General features: G+C 43.2%; 1 protein-coding gene across 8 annotated transcripts in view; it reads right to left on the reverse strand.

Annotated features, from left to right (window-relative positions):
• Positions 1 to 18379: 18379 nt before the first annotated feature.
• The window catches only part of LOC144954636 (semaphorin-4A-like), a 169312-nt gene continuing 167322 nt past the window's right edge, over positions 18380 to 20369 (reverse strand). For all 8 annotated transcript variants that reach the window (XM_078885100.1, XM_078885104.1, XM_078885091.1 and 5 more), the window contains one exon: positions 18380 to 18976. In XM_078885100.1, coding sequence (XP_078741226.1) covers positions 18941 to 18976 — 36 coding nt within the window. In that variant the 3' untranslated portion in view covers positions 18380 to 18940. The remainder of the gene's footprint in view (positions 18977 to 20369) is intronic.

Below are 20369 nucleotides of genomic sequence, written 5' to 3' on the forward strand. Positions count from 1 at the left end.
GGCTGTGGGGGGTGCGGGGGGTTGGGGGGGCAGCGGGGACCGGAACCCCGCCCCTTCGCCCCGCATGGCTAAGCCTCCCCATGGCCCCTCCCCCCTCTCGCTCTCTCGCTCTCAACTCCAGCAGCTGCTGCTTGCTGCGCATGGCACCAATAGGTTCAGGAGCTAAATGTTGAGGTCTGGTCACCACAACGAGAGGGCTTCAGGAGAGAGAGATAGTCTTCATTTAGTCTTCACCTGAGGACGGCTGCTTGCGTTGTGGCCGAAACGTCGTGAGAATTGTATTTTATTATGTTTTATTATTTTATTATTTCCCTTCTACGTGACTTTTCCGAAATAACCAAGAAGAGATAGTCTTCGTGTAGTTGTGCCATTCCTCAGGACGTCAATTAAAGTCCACAGTTTGGGGTTGTAATAGCTACAGTCGCACGACAGTGGCTTGTCTTTAATTTGCATCTACTTGTTTATATCTGGGTTCACAGGAGAGGGATGTAATTAGTCCATGGGTAAGAAGAGAACTGGAACCACCGAAGGTAGCAAGACGTTAGTAGGACTGATTTATTGTGAAATGTCTTGACTTAAAGCTTTCGTGACTGCAGGAATTCATATTCTTTCGGTAAAGTCACGTAGATAGGTTCAAAGAAAATAACAAAAAACTGCGACGTTTCGATTACAACACAAGCGATCGTCATCAGGAGGAAAGAGCAGAAAAGCTGCTGAATACAGACTGTTTTATAGGGTGTAGTCCAAGGGTCATCAACGAAGTGGGCGGGGCTAGTGATGTTAATGTGAGAGATTAGCATGTTAATGTAAGATCGGAGAGCGGCCTCCAAGATGACGCCGTAGAAGTGGCTATGTTAATGTGAGAGATTAGCATGTTGATGGGAGATCACAGAGCAGCAACGTCAAGCTCGGCGAGCGAGGTGGCTGTGTTAGTGTGGGATATTTAACCTGTTAATGTAAAACCAGAGAGCCGAAAATAAACAACTGAAACACGGTAGGACCAATACCTGATCACTGTTTTAATGCGGTGGGCTCGCACAAAATTGATTTCTCCAAGACGAAGGTACTTTGCAACCCCACTGGCTATCAACAAAGATTCGTTCATGAACCTATCTACGTGACTTTACCGAAAGACCCAAAGAAAAGTGAAATATCTGGTCTGGGCTCATGGCAGGCAAAGCAAAGCACCCATCCAGAATGGACAACTACCTTGCAGATGGAGCGATGTAACCGGTTTATATTTGTAGAAGTCAAATTCATGGTCGCAGCACTGGGCCATGAGAAATGGAAACGTAGTGGGGAGGCGGAGAGTGTAAACTATATGTAATTTAATCTATGGAAATATGTCCTGTTTACGTATAATGAGGAAGAAGACGTAGAATGCAGTTTGCATTGCTTAATCGGCTTGGGAGCTGGCATTTTGGCGGTCAGGTGGGCAGTGACAGCTAATAGAGCAGCGCACGCAAGAGGCATGGTTCATCGATTCATAGGCTGACAATATATGCATACTCTTTGGGTCTTACCGAAAGAGCCAAAGAGTATGAATTCCTGCAGTCACGAAAGCTTTAAGTCAAGATTTTATATATGCATACAATTGCGTGTAAAATCGATCGGTTACACGCTAGATTCTGAATGCATCTCGATGGCAAAACAATACGTTGATTTATAACCATCAATTATAACAATAAGTAGTCGTGTGTAGGGGGTGACTGGCAACATTCCCCTTTTCTCGTTTTCCCGTTGAAAATCGCTGCCTTCAAATCCCAATCTTACAAACCCTTAAAATCCCCCCACCATTCCATGAATGTTTCCCTGCGACCCGCTCCTCTCACGCCTCACCCTTCATCCCCTCCCCACCATTCCTTTCCTTCTCATCCACATCATCACCCCTTCCCTCATCAGCCAACCCACCCTTCTCCCATCCTCATCCTAACCCTTGCATCTCACCCCGCCCTCCCTTCTCATCAACTCCTCACAACTCACCACCTATCCCTCACCCTGACCTCTCCAACTGCTCACCCAACACCTAAACCCATTCCCTCCTCACCCCGGCCTCCCATTTATCTTCATCCACATCATCACCGAGCTCTACCTCCTCACCATTTATTATGAATCCCCATCCCTGTCTTCCTCCCTTATCCCGATCCTCTTCTTTCGCCCCCCCCCTACCCACCAACCCGAGCCCTCCCCCCCTTCCCTGCCCCCCCTCGTCCTCCCTTCCCCCTCGCCCTCCCTTCCCCCTTCGCCCCTCCCTTCCCCCCTCGCCCCTCCCTACCTTCCCCCGCCGAATCTCTCCCAGCCCCTCCCCTACCCCCGCCTCTTTCCTTTCCCCACTCGCCCCTCCCTTTCTCACCCCTCCTCCCCCAACTCTCTCCCAGCCCCTCCCCTTCCCCTTCCCCCGCCTCTTTCCTCTCTCGCCCCTCCCTTTCTCCGCTCCTCCCCCTTCTTCCGACTCTCTCCCAGCCCCTCCCCTTCTGCCTATTTCCCCCTCACCCCTCCCTCCTCCGTCTCCCCCGAGCCCCCCCCCTCTTCCCAGCTCCACCCTCCCTCCCAGTCTCTCATCGTCATTGGCCAAACCTTCCCCGTAAATAGACCAATCGCGCAAATGCCTCGGGCACGGTCACGTGCGTACGCTCTATGAGGGGCGGGGTGGGTTGTGTTGGGGGAGGGGCGCGCGCGCGGTGGGGGACTTAGGTGGGGGGGCAAACTGTGTGCGCGCGAGGCCATGCCTGGGGGGGGTTGGGGGTGGCGCGCGCGTGACGTTTCATCGCAGAGTCCCCGGATGTTTCCGTTGCACGCACAACAGAAGACGGCGTGCAGGGGGTGTGGGGGTGTTGCAGAAATAAAAAGGCGGCACATTTGAAATTGGCGCACGAGGTTGGCACGTGGACTATTAACATTGAGGAGGGGGGGGGGGGGTTGCAGCAGCTGCACATTGACCAACAACTGCCCCCCTCCCCTTCGATGGTCATGACTGGGGGGCTCTGTTCAGTGGCCCGCAGTGACAGCGACGACGACAGCGGCGGAGGCGGCAGCTGACGGAGCCGCCACGTGCCAAGTGTCAATCACCCATCAAAGGGATTCACATCATGAGGCCTCCTTTGCCAGTACCAAAATATAAGAATAGGTTTTTCACCTTTTTTTCTGGCAACAAAACTGAAACCTTTTTACAAGGAATCATGTCTGCATTAACCACAATACTTGTGGCCAGAATGCAAACAAAAAATATATACTCTGATAAGTGATGCATTGTCCTTGAAACTGATTGTTGGTCTTCACCACAGTTGTACGCCTTTTGGCGTCCTCTGATCAAACACCGTTTGAGACATGGCTCAAAAGAAAGCCGTCTCTGGTGTAGACCAAACAGTTTCAAAGACAATGCATATATTAGCAGAGGATGTTTTATTTTGCATTCTGGCCACAAGTATTGTGGTTAATGCAGACATGATTCCTCGTAAAAAGGTTTCAGTTGTGTTGCCAGAAAAAAGGGGAAACCCCTATTCGTATAAAGGGATTCACGTCAACAATAAGCAAAAGCATCAATTGCCAAATGGCCATCGTCAATCGTCGGTCAATGAAAGTGTCTCAAAACATACATTGTTGAGAATAGATTTTCCCCTTTTTTTGGCAACAAACCTATTTGCACCAAACCTGTTTGTTGCCAGAAAAATTTTTGATTTAAAGCTTTCGTGACTGCAGGGATTCATTTTCTTGGTTCTTTCGGTAAAGTCACGTAGAAGGGAAACAATAAAATAATTGTTTTATGTTTTTATTATTTTATTGTTTCCTTTCTACGTGACTTTACCGAAAGAACCAAGAATAGGTGTTAAGATGTTAAAACACCAAATTAAAACCTTTTACAAGGAATCATGTCTGCATTAACCACAATACTTGTGGTCAGAATGCAAAAAAAACACACTCTGATAATATATGCATTGTCTTTGAAACTTTTGTTGTTAATGATAATAATAATGGCAATGGCCATGCGGCGTCGATCACAACTTGTCAAGCGCCCAGTGGAGATGTTGACCGTAACCATTTGTAAATCGGTGTTAATTAAAATAAAACAGTTGTCAATCACACCTGACAAAATGCAGTCAACCATAAACAAATCAGGCATCACAAATGTCAACACGACTAATGTCCGTCACGCATTATAGCGCAAATGTAATAACTTCTCACATCTTAATTAAGATATGTGTACATTTCAATTACATGTACTGTGTAGCCCTTTTGTCCAACCGCAACATCGATTTTGGCATTTCCCCATTAGAAGCGTCAACAACTCGCATACAACACGACAACGAATTCAGTTTACACATTAGACGCATCAGTCAACGATGGCAAAGTATGTTACTCATGTTGCCATCTGTCCTTGTTTTGAGCTGTCTTCGGAAGCCTACGTTTAATCTACCAGGGACATAAAAAAAATCCTCGGTGCTTTTTTTCAATTGCATAATATGGTAATACACGACTCACGACAATGCAGTTACGTGTAGTTCTTCAGGTATAATGAGTTCATATTCTAAGCATGATATTTCCCGGTTTTTTTTGTACCTGTACCGCAGCTGGCAACCCTATCAGTCACCCAGTATCAATAACACTTGTCATTTACCCAATACCACTGTCAGCAAACAATCCTATATCATCAATCACCAAAAACAAATGACAATCACCCATTACAAAAGAAGTTGCAATCACAAATACTGTAATAATGATAAGAGTCATGTTACTTGAGACAAATCACATTAATTTTTAATTACAAGTATATATTTTTTACGATCAGAGGAAACAAGAAGATGCTCGGTTTAGTCGGCACTTTGCTTCGTTCATCATTTCGTTTTTTTGGTTTTTTTCCATTGCTTTGCTTCATGTGCTCCCCCTCACCCCTTTTTAAAATGAAAGATCATACGTATTTTCCTATTGTGAAACCAAATCAATCTGTGCTACTTTCTTCGTAGACACGAACATCAACACGAAGAAGCACACTCTGCTCCTCCTCCTTACCCCTTCCCTATCTCTTACCCCCTCTCTCTACCCCCTCTCTTTCAACCTCTACTCTCTACCCCCTCTATCCCCCTCTCTCTACGACAAGTGCTGCATCTGCACCCAGCACTCCTCGCAGTCCTATGGCCTCAAACGGTAGCTCATATCTCAATGCAGAGCTCTCCGTCTTCTGCCACCGAGCACACGACCTCCTCCAGCGCCCACTGCTCCATGAAGGCCGGCACGGCGTGGGTCAGCTGCGCATGCCGGAACTCCAGCCACACCCTGGCACCGACCAGAGCGCGGAAGATGCCCAGGCTGCTGGCCGGACGTTTCCCCTCCATGGCCACCTTCCTTGCCCTGTATATGACAAGCTTGGCATAGCCGACGAGTACGTTGACCAGCCCCTGAAGATGTTGGGATCCATCGTCCTTCAGGTGTCCAAAGATGAGGACCGTCGGGGAGAAATGGAGGCTGAACCTGAGGAGGATGTTTCTACGGACCTTGAACAGCGAGTTCAGGTTCTTGCACTCCACGTATTGGTGCGCCACCGTCTCCACTTTACCACAGAACTGGCACTCCGGGGACGTGTCGGTGAAGTGCGCCAGGGAGGCGTTGGTGGTGACGGTGCAGTGGGCGATGCTCCAGCTGAGGTCGCCGATGCGGTTGTACATCGGGCTGGAGAAGAGTTGCTTCCAGAGAGGCCTCTCCGGAGAGATGCAGGGCAGGTTTTTCCTCCAGGCATGGTCCTTGTGGCTCTTCAGAGTGTCCTGTTGGTTAAACCAGACCATGTAGGAATAGAGCACCTTCCTCTTTACGATTGCGAAGGCGACCTCCGGTAGGTCTTCCAGCCGGCACAGGTCATGATCTGCCTTCGTTTGTCGGCAGTGGCAACGCAGTGGCATGACGGAGAGCTCTGGTGGAGGGGGACCGAGAGGAGCCTCGTCATCCCCGATGCCGATGGGGGGCGTTCTCCCCGCTCCCGCTGAGAAGGCCCCCTTGGCTTCGGCCAGGATCCGGGCAGCCACCCGGAGCGTCTTTGCGGCCATCTCGGCCGGTCTGAGCCACCGGCCCCGTGTTTCGGGCTCCACCAGATCTCCCATCCTGGTGAGACGCGTGTTGGTGAGGCGCCTCTCCATGCCGGGGGTTGTGGTGGATGGCAGCTTTGTCTGCGGGTTCCTGACGATCGGTTCGAAGACCAAATCCTCGGCCGATCGCGGCTAGTTCAACCTCCTAACGGCGAGTCTCAGTCACCATTGCCACGTGTTAATTGCCCATTTCAGTAAATATATCAATTACTGTACTCTTAATGTGTAAGTCACCCATGACAAATATCAGTCACGAATGACTACATACTGTATTTCAGTTCACAAGTTTCTGAAATGTCCTGAATTCTAACAAATTAAACATACAGTAATGCCCCGGTTTACATCGGGGTTGTGTTCCTGAAAGGTGCGACGACAAATATCGGAACAACGTGAATCAAAGCAATTTACAGAGTATGTGGAGGGGAAGGCTGATGCGACGGATACGAGAAAGGACGGACGATGCTGTCAGCGACCTAAGTCTGGGTTGGGTGACGCAAATCATAATATCGTGACATATTTGCTAAATAACTTAAAAGGAAATCGAGGAATCAATGTACGGTACAACTACACTGAAAATACATCGTCCAGAGTGAAGTGTGCTTTAGAATATGGAATATGTAAGGACAGCATAACCGAGTCCAGTAATACAGAAGTTATTAAAATCTTTAAGACTCTTCAGGAGATTCCCTGTTAGAGTTGAAGACCAATTACATTTCGAGTTCATAATCAACGATTTTTGGGTTTAGATCGCGTTATTTATAAATGTGTCGTAACCCTCCACCACCCGACACGGCCAATCAGTAAAAAAAAGTGTCACGTTGACAAAAGACAAATAGTTCACTGCTTTAGCCCACCGGTGTGTTGAAGCGTGAAACCACAACATTTACAATTTGAGTACGACGTTTCGCTGGTAATTGCATCCAGCATCATCGGGCAATTCGCCAGAATGGTGAGGCTCTGCTGTGTCTCCCGTTCTTATATAGAGCAGCAGCAGGGTGACGTCATCATTAACTCATTAACTCATCAGGTGCAAAGATTTGAGGGGGGGGGGGTTATTGTAATTATATACTTGATTAGTAATAAGGCTATTGTTACGATGCGAGTTGTAGATTAGTAATCATTTGGAATGTGTTCTATTGTGATTATGCTACATTAATAATCAGTTAGTGCTTGTTTCCCTTATAAGGAATTGTAATGCATCTTATTTAATAATACGCTTCCAGGCCGCACTAAGCCTGTAGCTGTCTGAGCGATTAAAGTTATTTCTGTTTCTCTCAATCTCAATGGATTCTCTAATTAGTCTTTGCCAGTAGTAACTAGTTTTACACAACACTTCAACGTTGTCAAAATCAATTGAGTGTCCCTGTTGACAAGCATGTTCTGCCACTGCCGACAGTTGTGTTTGCGATAGTTTAATATTTCTCTGGTGTTCTTTTAGTCTTACACTAACGTTACGCCCTGTCTGTCCAATATAGCATCTGCCACATACACAATTAATCCGATATACACCTTCTGTTGATAATTTAGGTAATTCGTCTTTAGTGCACGTTACTAATTGTTGAATTTTGTGTACTGTACCAAATCTTACTGTAATGTTTTGCTTTTGCAAAACACGGGCTAATTTGTCAGTTACTCCTGAGATAAATGGTATTTTTATTGTTTTAATAATCTGATCGCTTTCAGCAGTGTTGCTTTGCGATCGTGATTTGGCATTTAGTGCTCTGTTAATTTGAGCATTATTGTAGCCATTCTGTCTTAGTGCTTCTTTAACATGTTTAATCTCTCTCACTAGACTTTCATCATCTGACACTGTTTTAGCCCGATGTATGAGCGTCTTGATTAGAGAGGATTTCTGAGCTGGGTGATGATGCGATTTCGCATTCAGATAGGCATCAGTGTGCGTTTGCTTTCTGTAAACGCTGTGTGTTATTTACCTAAATTATCAACAGAAGGTGTATATCGGATTAATTGTGTATGTGGCAGATGCTATATTGGACAGACAGGGCGTAACGTTAGTGTAAGACTAAAAGAACACCAGAGAAATATTAAACTATCGCAAACACAACTGTCGGCAGTGGCAGAACATGCTTGTCAACAGGGACACTCAATTGATTTTGACAACGTTGAAGTGTTGTGTAAAACTAGTTACTACTGGCAAAGACTAATTAGAGAATCCATTGAGATTGAGAGAAACAGAAATAACTTTAATCGCTCAGACAGCTACAGGCTTAGTGCGGCCTGGAAGCGTATTATTAAATAAGATGCATTACAATTCCTTATAAGGGAAACAAGCACTAACTGATTATTAATGTAGCATAATCACAATAGAACACATTCCAAATGATTACTAATCTACAACTCGCATCGTAACAATAGCCTTATTACTAATCAAGTATATAATTACAATAACCCCCCCCCCTCAAATCTTTGCACCTGATGAGTTAATGAGTTAATGATGACGTCACCCTGCTGCTGCTCTATATAAGAACGGGAGACACAGCAGAGCCTCACCATTCTGGCGAATTGCCCGATGATGCTGGATGCAATTACCAGCGAAACGTCGTACTCAAATTGTAAATGTTGTGGTTTCACGCTTCAACACACCGGTGGGCTAAAGCAGTGAACTATTTGTCTTTTGTCAACGTGACACTTTTTTTTACTGATTGGCCGTGTCGGGTGGTGGAGGGTTACGACACATTTATAAATAACGCGATCTAAACCCAAAAATCGTTGATTATGAACAATATTGGTCGCGAAAGCCTACGTGTTAAACTACATTTCGAGTGCATGGAGAATGCGTCAGTGCTTACTATAGTCCTTGTTTACACTGTTGGGCTAAAAAAGCACCACTTGGGCTCTCTAAACACGTTTGAAAGGCACCTCTTCAGGATATTTTGTCAGTTAAAATGTTTGGGCAAATTGACATTTTTTTTTTAATTATCATTTAAGTAAAGTAATATAATTCACAATTAACACAATGGGAGGCTAATCTGTCGGGCGCACACTTGGACAATTACATTTTACGGTACCGTCATTTGTGGGTTTATTTACACCCATTCATTACAATTATTGTTGGTATCATATGTTTTCATGGGTAACAGCTTTCATGCGGAGCATAGCAAATTGCATTGCAACAAAAAATCGCTAAAATATTGTAGTAAAAGGGCATTTCCATTATTGAAGATTATGATTTTTAGAAATGCATCATGAATGTGACATGACTGTGATACTCGTAATATTTCTTCCTATGTTTCTGATAGATGGCAAACATAGTACATCGAGGCAATCTTGGACAAATCCTGTACACAGACGACCATCGATCTTCAATTATTTTTTGTGCTGAGGGTATATAAAAGACGTGCAATTTATCAAAGAAAAACTAAGCAATGTTTAAAAAGTTATATCAACCCATAGTACAAGAACCAGCGTAGTCATGGGTGGCTGCCTGGATTCGAACTCAAGTGATGTTGACGCAGTGCTTTGACATGGTATTAGCTCCCTGAAAACCACCCAATCACGTTCAAAATTAACTTTGAGTCAAGAAACCACAATTTGTATGATAGTACTTTTTATTCCCCATAGCAGAATGGGCAGGGTGAGGATGATGGTGCTCAGAGTTTGGATTGGTGATGTGCTTGTTGCACGGAATGGGGAATGGTCAATACAATTCCATGAAGTGATATTTTTGTCTCACAATTTAGGTGCTGCTGCTGCTGCCTTACAACTAAAAGAGTTGTAAAGCCACAAGAGCATATCTGAACTTTCTGCCACACTACAGTCGATGCACTGTTATTATTTGAGTAATTAATAATGTTATCACTGAAGGGTATCTTAAAATTAGAAATATTTTTCGGAGAATAAATTTATTTTCTGATATTCCATACGACAGCAGCTTCTCATCAGGAAACTAAATTAGGTGACACTTTATGACAAACATCCTGTGTATGAGTATGAAGTGTATATCGCACTGGTATACAGTATATTCATCACCAATGAACACATTCATTATCCGTGAACTTTGGTAAGTGTAAAATAATCCAATTTAATTTGAACTGTATCCAACTGATAAGTGAGCCACCAGAGCCGTGGAAGGGTAATTTAAATGAAAAACTTTTATTTTCACTGCAGTGATCAAGCTAAGAATTTAGCTGGTTACATTTGAAAGCCATCATTTATGATTATTGTACATTTAAGTTATCAAAATTATCAAAACAAGGGATGGTACACACTTGTGGCATTAATCCAAATATTTATGTTTCTGTATAGATAATACACGACAATGCATACCTCTTAATTTTCTTCAAAGCAGTGAATATTCATAAACCGATATTTTATAGCTCAACATTTATTGCTTAACTCCCCTTTCTGGCATGCAAAATATAAATGATCTTTTTTCACACTTGATCAGCAAAAAAGTGTTAACATCAAGTACAGTGCCTCAACAGTTTGACAATGAATACTTTAAAAAATACATTATTTATTAAGAAACATCATATGCAGTACCTTATTACAATGAAAAACACAAAAGTATTTGGCTGAACTGAACTATACAATAAAGTATATTTTCTGTGAACTAAATAAGCTCAGAAAGCCCGATAATCATTACAAAAGAGGACGGCGGCGTGCCTGTTTGCCAACAAAAATACGACAGTGCCTAAATAATACTCACAAACAATGGTGTTCATAGTTTCATAGAGAAATAGATTTTTCAACATCGGGTCATTGTTATTTATAGAAATTTCCTTGCAGTGCCAACTGTAGTTGTTTTGGTCCCCGTGTGTTTCCGCAAAAAGTTGACAATGTCCCTAACTCCCCAAAGTTGAGCGCTCTCTTCTCCAAATTATTGCATGCCTCCAGTTTTGAAACTACTCAATTAAACACACTCCACTGATATTGACAATGGCTGCAGTACGAACAGTTCTCACTCGGTTTATCGTCCCGAAGCTGCACCTGCCGAGATGTCTGAGAATTGTATTACAAGATACCGCATTTAGCGACAGATCATGACAATGAACTCACAGATGAAAATCATATCACATGACTGATGTAACGATATAGCAAATACCAAGCCTGACGATCATGGATTTAAGCTCTCACCTCATGCTATTTTATATTTTGTTGCAATTGTGAGAAAAAGTGTTATGTTTAAGCCGTGACAATAAGAAAAAATCCATCCTGTGTGCTTTGCTTTTCCGTGAGAAATAGACAACATTTCACAATGGAATTGTTGCGAGTATTGTACTGGAGTGAAATTTGATACAGAATTTCACAACATTTCCTAGAGAGGGTGCCCTTTGTGTGATGCAGTCCTTATTTAATACATTAAAATTTTCTCTCGAATAACCCTCTTTAATAAAAAAAAACAATCCAATAGGGTGAAAACAGAACATACAAGTGCGTCTTGTGCAACAGTTTGAAAATTAAACTTTTATTTACATCCCATCTTTCATCACTTTTATATCACCGGGCCGTACACTGTTCAACTTTTCAATTTTGTGTTTCAAGAAGGCTATTATTTACGTATGGCACACATTGTTTTACTATTCCTAAAGCATCTATGTTTTTCACACATTTTTTTTAATTTTCATTGATTTTGTACCCTGTGAATGCTTTCATGTGCCCAAAGTTTTCCTCTCCAAAAGGCTCTCATCTGGATATAAACACACAAATGAATTCATTATTTTATAACGTAGCAGGCTGTCGCGACCAACATTATTCACTGGCCTTTTGCCCGTCCAAGGACGGGTGTATTGCAGTAAATCTGAAACTTGCAAGCGAAAAGCAGACCACGACGTGATATTCATGTGTGCAATTTGCAAGCGCACGGTGACATAGACCTATTTCATCTTAAGGTTATAATCCCTTGTTCATCATGACATCCTTTTTACTTTGATGTCTCAACAGCGCTACGGAGATCGCGTGACGTGAGCGTTCTGCCTTTGTAGTGAGGGTTGTGAGTTGACGCCGAGGAGGGGGGAGGAGGCGCCGAGGCCCCCCATGGAGTGACGTCAGCCGCTAATTAATATTAATTGGGGGGAGGGGTGTCCATTTGGAGGACGTCACCTGTTAATGATTATTAATGAAAGGGGCTGTTCGATGTGGAATTACGTCACCTGCTCATGATTATTAATGAGGGGAGCGTGCTCCATGTGGAATGACGTCACCGCTCATGATTATTAATGAGGGGGGGTCCCATGTGGAGGATGCAACCTGTTCATGATTATTAATGAGGGGGGCTGGTCGACGTGGAGTGACGTCACATTCCTGGGTGATTATATATTATTCATAATAAATATTTTTTTTGGGTTAGATCGCACAAATTTAAGTGCCGTTAACCCAACACCACCCGACGAAACCAATTAGTAATGTTTGTCACTTAAAGAAAACGTACCACCTAGTTACTACTTCAGCACACTGGTGTGTTGGAGAGTAAACCCAAAACTTTTACAATTTGAGTACGACGTTTCGCTGGTGATTACAACCAGCTTCATCAGGCAATTTTCCAGAATTGTTTAAAAAAAAAAACTTCATTATTAATTCATCGAGTGCTTAGTTTACTAATTGCATTACTTGGCTCGGTAATTAAGTCGTGTCTGATACATATTCATGAGTGTGGCGCAAAAGCTGTTGGAGTGCAGAGCCAGTGCATTTAGGGTTATATTATGTGTGTACTTCTCACTAATTCAATTAACAATTCATCACCATCATTATTTGTGCATCCGTGCCTGAGCATGGCAATACCTGCTATGGAGGGCATTGTGCCAATCACAAACAATAGTACTGTATATCCTATAATCTCAAAGGAATTCGATGTAAGTGAAACATCCATAACAAAATGTTGTTTAACACTGTATACAATTTGTTAGACAAGTGTGAAACCCATATTACTGTATTGTGAGGGGTGGAGATTAGAAGTAGGAGGGATGAGGGACAGAAGCATAGAGTCTTTTAGGAAATTAAACCATGACATTTCACAGACAGGGTATAGTCATGTCAAATTTCAATTCAGTTCTGTACAAACTCTATCGTAACTTGAATTTTAAGAAATATCCACAGACAAAATTCAAGTGTGGCACAGGGGCAATGTATTTGTTATCTTTGTCCCCTTTCCAACTGCTGCTATTTACAAAGCCAGTTACATTTAATAGTAAAAACATTTATTTGTAACTCTGTATAATTCTAAAGTAGTTAAATTTTTTTTATATTGGATTCATTGTTTTGCATTATTACCAGTGTCGTAAGTGTTGTAAGTATACCGGTTTCGATAGCAATAACACATTCGTAATAATTACAGTCAATGCCAATTTATTAATTCAACAATTTAATTCGATATTTTAATACAGATTTTTGCGCGTCATTTATATACACATGTAAACTATTAGCTGTTACCTCAATCAGGTCTCACACCAAATAGAATATGTACGATGTGCAAAAAAGGCCCTGATATTTAGTGCGTAGACCTGACAATGCACTTTGAAATACAATTCCAATTTCACACTCCAAAATTACACAACTGTACAAATCCCAATAGAATCCTAAATAAATTGTATGGTGATTTTAAACTCGCAAAAGGAAGTATGTTATTTCAAGAACTACAGGCTTATTTTTTTAAGAGTTGGCTATGCTATTTAAGAAAGAAGTGAAGTGCGAGTTATTTGTGTCCAACATATATAAGATCTTGGATGTTAAAGCAACGCAATACTCTTCACGTTCATGCTGCTGCCTAAAGTCAGTGCGTAATAATAACAACAGCCATTCACCAATGATATTGAGTCACAACAAAGATGCTGTGCATATATACACGCTGTACTTTAACACATGTAAGAAGCTTATTCTAGATGTACTTGCCCATTTATTACCACAACTTTTTTAGACTTGGAGCACATTTTTAATTACAAGTAACTAGACACGTTTTTAGACTGTCACCATTTAAATTACAATTGTCACCTTTCATCATGATTATTGAGGTGTACTTAAATTCAAACGTTATTTAAATCCAAATTGTGTTTGTTTTATTTCCATGAGGGTTATATTCTTACCCACATTATAAATTTTTCCAGAAGCTTAGAGTTTTGCACAATCTTACTCAAACAACTAATGCCATAATCATTTACATGAGCACTTTAAGCACCCCAGACACACAATCCCTGTGTCTCGAGTAGCTGTAACGCTGAGGTCCTGGCTCCCGTTTAGGGTTGAATAGTTTATCTGATTTTCTACTTCATATAATTGCAGCATGTTTGGTCCATCTTTATCAATGTTTAGATAATTTAAATATGATTAAGACCCTGCATCACTTTCCACTGAATCAAATGTCTTCTCAATCTACAAAAGCTTAGTATAATGGTGTTTGATATTCATGTGTTCAGCTCTTCATAAAATGTCTTTCAACCCGAGGTGGTTTGTTATTGTGGGTGCATAAGCAAGGACAATTTCGGTATGCCGTTTTCCCTTCAAGGGAAGTTTAAAAGTCATGAGTCGATCGTTCACTCATTTTGGCAGACTCAAACGTTTGTTGACGAGAACAGAGAAGTCGAATCCCCGCCAGCCATGATATGCTGGCTCGGGTGGATGAAGCAGACATCGTTAAGGGCACCTTTTCCAGCCCCTTCCTCATGCCCCGGAGGTGAGCAGTGTGATCATGAAAGAGGATTGCTTGGTCGCTCAGGGAGTTCCACCGCCGCTTCTATCCAGCGAAAGATGACCTTCTGGCCTGAGCCACCTGTGTGCGGGTCTGCGGCTACAACTCCCGGCTGCTTCATCGCTCGCCCATCGCCACAGGACTTGGTATCGATGGTGGGTGATGTCACGACTTGCAGCTGAATTAGATTAAAGCGAGGGAGAGTTGCACAACGTCTGCCTAATACTCTCTTGTCCAGGCCCTTCAATACAAAAGTCAAGACAACTGGAGATGAGACCGGATGCAATGGATGACCAATGGGTTCTTCAGTACCTCGCCATTGCTCTGAGCCCTTCACACCACTTTGCTGTAGCTGCCTTCGTAGCCGTCGAGACGCTAGATTTATCTGTTCAGCCCCCTCCAGTGGGAAAAGTCTTCGCATGCGGGGGGGGGGGGGAGTGTAATGGGCTCGTCTCACCAAGGGTTTCAAACCCGTTGGCTACCCTCGCTTGGTTTTGTCCGCCAGTCGAGGCGGTTTTCCGGCGTGTGGCCGCTGCCGCCGCATGCAGGTAACGGCGAGGTGCCACAAGTGAGAGCTGGATACCGGTGGGGACTAACAATGGCCAATCGCCACTCAGAGAGGTATGATTGTTCCCCCTTTTAGAGGTGCCACCCCTACCTGACACACCCCACACACCCCGAACTTGCATGCATGTATGTTGAACTTCTTTCGCACCGTACAATAGCCAACTGTGCTAATCGGAGGTGCGGGGGGAGGACAATGAACTAAAACACAAAAAAACTGTTCTAAAGAAATTAGTTTTCAATCTAAATTTAAAAGTGCATAGCGCTGGTGGCTTCCTAATATCAGAAGGACGAGCGTTCCAGACGGCCACAGAAGCGCACGTTTAAATAATAGTGACTAACTGCAACGAGCACGGTTGGCTACGAACAGTGAGAAAGAAGTTCAAGATTGATGGGCTGCAACGACCATTTGAACTTGCACCCATTCCTATTGTCAGTAAAGCACTGTCGTCTTAACACCACGTGGCCAGATGTAATGCACAGGCATCATGTCGTCGAATTGTAGTAATAATAATGATGGCGTTCCAATTCTGGGTAAACACATGCCCAGTGCCGGATTAAGCTAGTGCGGGGCCTGGAGCATATACTGTATTATAAAGGGGCCCTATAAAAAAAAAAACATTAAAACACATAAATGTTTAATTTGCACAGTAAAGTAATTGTATTTTTTTTTATTTGCTATACAGCCAGATAATACGACAAATAGCTAACCTTAAACACCCAGTCGTTCATATAAGTTGAAGGCAGTGTAGTACTCTAGTGATAGTGCAAGTGCAGAATCACTGAACTGGAATTTATAGCTTGAATTAATTTAGCGCGGGGCCCTTGAAAACGCGGGGCCCGTAGCATGTGCTCCTTTTGCTACTCGGATAATCCGGCACTGCACCTTCCTGGTTCGTTTGCGAAGCATCCACATTTTCATGCACCTGTGCGCTGGTGTTTTAGCGCTGGCATCACATTCCAATCGCTTAATTAACCTCCTGCACATGTTCCTGGAACTCGAAAATCCGAGGCGGAGTTTGTCTCTCCCCAAGGCTAGAGCCACTGAGAGCCACCATTGCCATAGACGGTTAGGAACTACACATAGGTGTATGGATTAATGTGATAGATAATTCCACACAACGACAGTATTCCCTCGTTATTCAGGAATTTGCTATCCGCGATTTTGGCCATCTGCATATTGCATCTGAAACTCTACACGACTGCATCGAGAAAGAGAGAAAGAAAGTGATGAGAGAGAATATGATGCGATAAAGTGATGCGATAAAGTGACGAGAAAAAATGATGAGAGATAAAGTGATGTATTTATTGAAGGTTTTTCGTAGGCCAATATTATTTACGAAATTTGCTATTTAAAAGGGTCTACATAACCTATCCCTCACGATTAATGAGTGAATAGTGTAATTTTAATACACATTTTTTTTCTATAACTTACCAAGATTGTATATTATAGTGGGGCTTAGATTTCAGATTTTTATATAATTTTATTCTGCTGTATATTATAAAAAGTCACATTTTGGCAGCGTGCAGTCAGTGATGGAAATGATGCTTTTCCATGGCGGGGGCAGTCTCTTCATCTATCATATGAATATCTATATATATATGTGTGTGTGTCATAAACAAGCAGAGTTTACATAATACAACTTTCAGCCTTTGATCAATACATTGCTAAACGGAGTCCTCCCCATGCATCAGGGGGCGCCACGGTGACGAGATGTTAACTACCTCGCCCGGTATACAGGATGTCGTGGGTTCGACCCCGACCCTGACGCCTAGATATTTTGACTTTGCATATTAACAATTTAAGGGGGCTATTTAACTATTCTTTACCATGCTGATCAGTGCGAATGGTAACCTCTGCGCCACCACTCCACACTCTGAGCACAGTGTACACAGCACCTACATTGTGTATGCCTGACCGTACCCAGCACTAGTGGAAACTGTATATAAGCACATCGCACATGACCACAGTTCTGTCTGATGTAATCAACACATACCTACAATGCACTCGTATGTGTGTTGAACTTCGTAGGGGGAAGGGCAAAGGAAATTGTCTTATACAAGCACACTACTTCAGATATAAGCACACCTGGCCATGCTCCCAACGGGTGTGCTTATAAGCAGCTGCTACGACGATATAAATACGAGGTCAGCGTTCATGTTTGAACCCCGTGGTGTGGTGTAAAATGAGCCAGTCTGGGGTTTGCAGAGCTGACGTCAGCTTGCTGCCCGGTGGACTTGATTCTCTGGAAAAATACCACAGTTATTCGACTGTGCTACTGGGCCGACGTTGAAATGGGCGTTTTGTGTTGACTCGAGATGATTTCGTTTCCACCTCTTCAGAAATAAAGGAAACTCGATGGTCCACAAACTAACAGCATTTTTTTCGTGTTTTTGCGTTTTGTTGTCGGTGCAGTGTATTCGTGGCATTAGAACAAAAACCGTGGCAGAGAATACCGATGGCGTTGGTGCGTGGCCAATAAGAGCACGATTACATAAGGATGGTTGCACTGCACGGCGATGCGACCACGCGCGTATTGCGGAATAGCGTGACACACCGTCTCGCGTCTAAAGGAGGAGCACGCATTCGCTCTCCAAATGCTTCCCACGTGCGCGCGCGCGCGCGCGCGCAGGCGGTCCGACTTTGTCATGCGACTCTCTCTCTCTCTCTACATTTACACATCATCTACATTAACTCGATTTTGCGCCCCTATACAATTGTAAACTTCACAGCCGGTTTTGTTGTTGTTGTTCATCCTGAAGAAGGCACCGTTCTCTAGTAACATTTGCACGGCTAAAACTCTCCGATGACCGTTCAGAAGATATCAACGAGCTTTGAGCTGCGGGGGTGGGGGGGGGTGAGAAAAATGCGGCTGTGCTACACAATTCCCCCCCCCCATACCCCTTGCCGGATGGTTTTTCCCAATCTAAATGCAGCACAGGCCGGCTGCTCACAATGCCCATGCCAAACGTGCTGCGTTTAGTTTTTTGGCGCCTTTAAAAGGATTGCAGCGATCCAACAATAGTGCCCGCCCCCCACCCCCCACATCATGCACCCCCTCCTTTCCACCAATTGTTTTTTCATTAGTAGGTGCAGCAAATATGCATGAGTGTGTGTGTCCGCATGTACACGTACGGTATATGTGTGTGTGTAAATAGAAATTGGTAAGTATAATTCTTTTTTTATAAAATGGAAGATAAAGTTAACATATTTTGTGAATGCGCCTTTGCTGGAGACTAACTAGATAAGCAACCGTCATCTTTAAAGATTACTTCATCCCCAACTCATGTACAAATAAAGAAAAAAACCCTTCTTTTTGCCAAATTATTTTCAAATATATCTCACAGCTGAAAAACACACAAAACCCAATAAGCAACACTTCTTTTTATATACACGTACAAGATGTGAATGTGCGCGAGTGTGTAAACGTGTGTGCAGCGTACACTACTCAGTGTATAGTTTCACATATACCGTTGCAGCCGGTCCAATGCAGCAGTTAATGAGAGTGGGAGCACGCAGCCCTGAGTTAAAGGGACGGCTCCTACGTTTGGCTCCTCTGTAGAGAGAGAGGAGCCGCGTTGCCATGGTGCCGGGATGGAGCAAAAGGAGGAGGAGGTTTTGTGTGCAGCCGCCCAGCGCAGCAGCTCCCGGAATAATGGGCTAGTTTCCATCGCGATCCACGAGGCAGCTCTCCGTCTGCGTGCAAAATAAAAGAAAAATCGAAAGAAGGCAATTTCTTACGGGAACTAAGATCGCCACCTCTTGAGGTACAAAACAAAAGAACTGGGACATAGCACGGGAAGAATGCCACAATCCTGGAAGAGGGGAGAACGGCATTTAAATGCATTGTCTTGAGAAGTGTGTTCTTATTATTACTACCACACAACGGATACAAAAAAAACTGGACTTTTAATGTCCCGGGAAGACTTACAGATTTCCCCAGGTGGGTTAGCACAACAACGAATGATCCTGGTTAAACCAGGACAGGTAGAAGCCCTAATGCTTAAAGGTTCCAATGGAATGTGATGAACATAGTATCTTCTTCTTGGTTCTTTCGGTAAAGTCACGTAGAAGGGAAATAATAAAAATAAAACATAATAAAATAATTCTCACGACGTTTCGGCCACAACGCAAGCAGCCGTCCTCAGGTGAAGAACAGGTCTGTCAGACGCTGTCTTTCCGACAGACCTGTTCTTCACCTGAGGACGGCTGCTTGCGTTGTGGCCGAAGCGTCGTGAGAATTATTTTATAATGTTTTATTTCTATTATTTTATTATTTCCCTTCTACGTGACTTTACCGAAAGAACCAAGAAGATGAATCCCTGCAGTTACGAAAGCTTTAAATCGAAACATAGTGTCTGTTTCTGGAACTACTTTACTTGTTTCACATCTTCCTTTCGGTGGTGAGCGACGTGGCGGGTGTGTGAAGATAAGCTCTGAGATAACCACTCAGAGTGGGGTCATTCCGCCGAAAAGGTTTGAGCTTGATTTTGAATCAGCAGCGATCCACCCAGAACTGAATCTGTTATCACCCTCAGCCCGGTTCCACAACATTCTGACATACGATTCTTTTTTTAACACAGTTGGTGCTCTGTCATACAAAAAAATGACTTATGAATGTAAAAACTAAAAATATATTGACTTATATTGATAACATTTGAGAGGCACATTCATACAAAAATTCACAGAAACCTGATGCTCTCAGATCAACCCACAATCTACTTAAAGCCAACAACATTCAGTACGCTTAGAGATCCTTTTTTTGAAGCCCTCCAAAATGTAGCTATGTTTTGTTGATTTTTGTACGAAAAGCCGCGACAATCCTTTAACGGACATTTGGTCCCAAAATGTATATTAATCTAAATAGAATTGGAATGCTATTTTCATAGATTTAAACACTGAGCACAAATTTAGTGTTTAGTAGCCATCTGTGCGAGGACGAATCTTTTTCCAGATAAGCCTTGTTGCACCTTGATGATATAAACGTAATGCTTTGAGTATGATATATATTCATGTTTTTCAATTATACAAGCCGGATTGTTTTAACTACATCACCTATTACAGTAAAAACCTTTCCTTTTAAGGCAGT

Source organism: Lampetra fluviatilis, chromosome 3, assembly GCF_964198595.1.
Source record: "Lampetra fluviatilis chromosome 3, kcLamFluv1.1, whole genome shotgun sequence".
In the NCBI taxonomy this organism is placed as follows: domain Eukaryota; kingdom Metazoa; phylum Chordata; class Hyperoartia; order Petromyzontiformes; family Petromyzontidae; genus Lampetra; species Lampetra fluviatilis.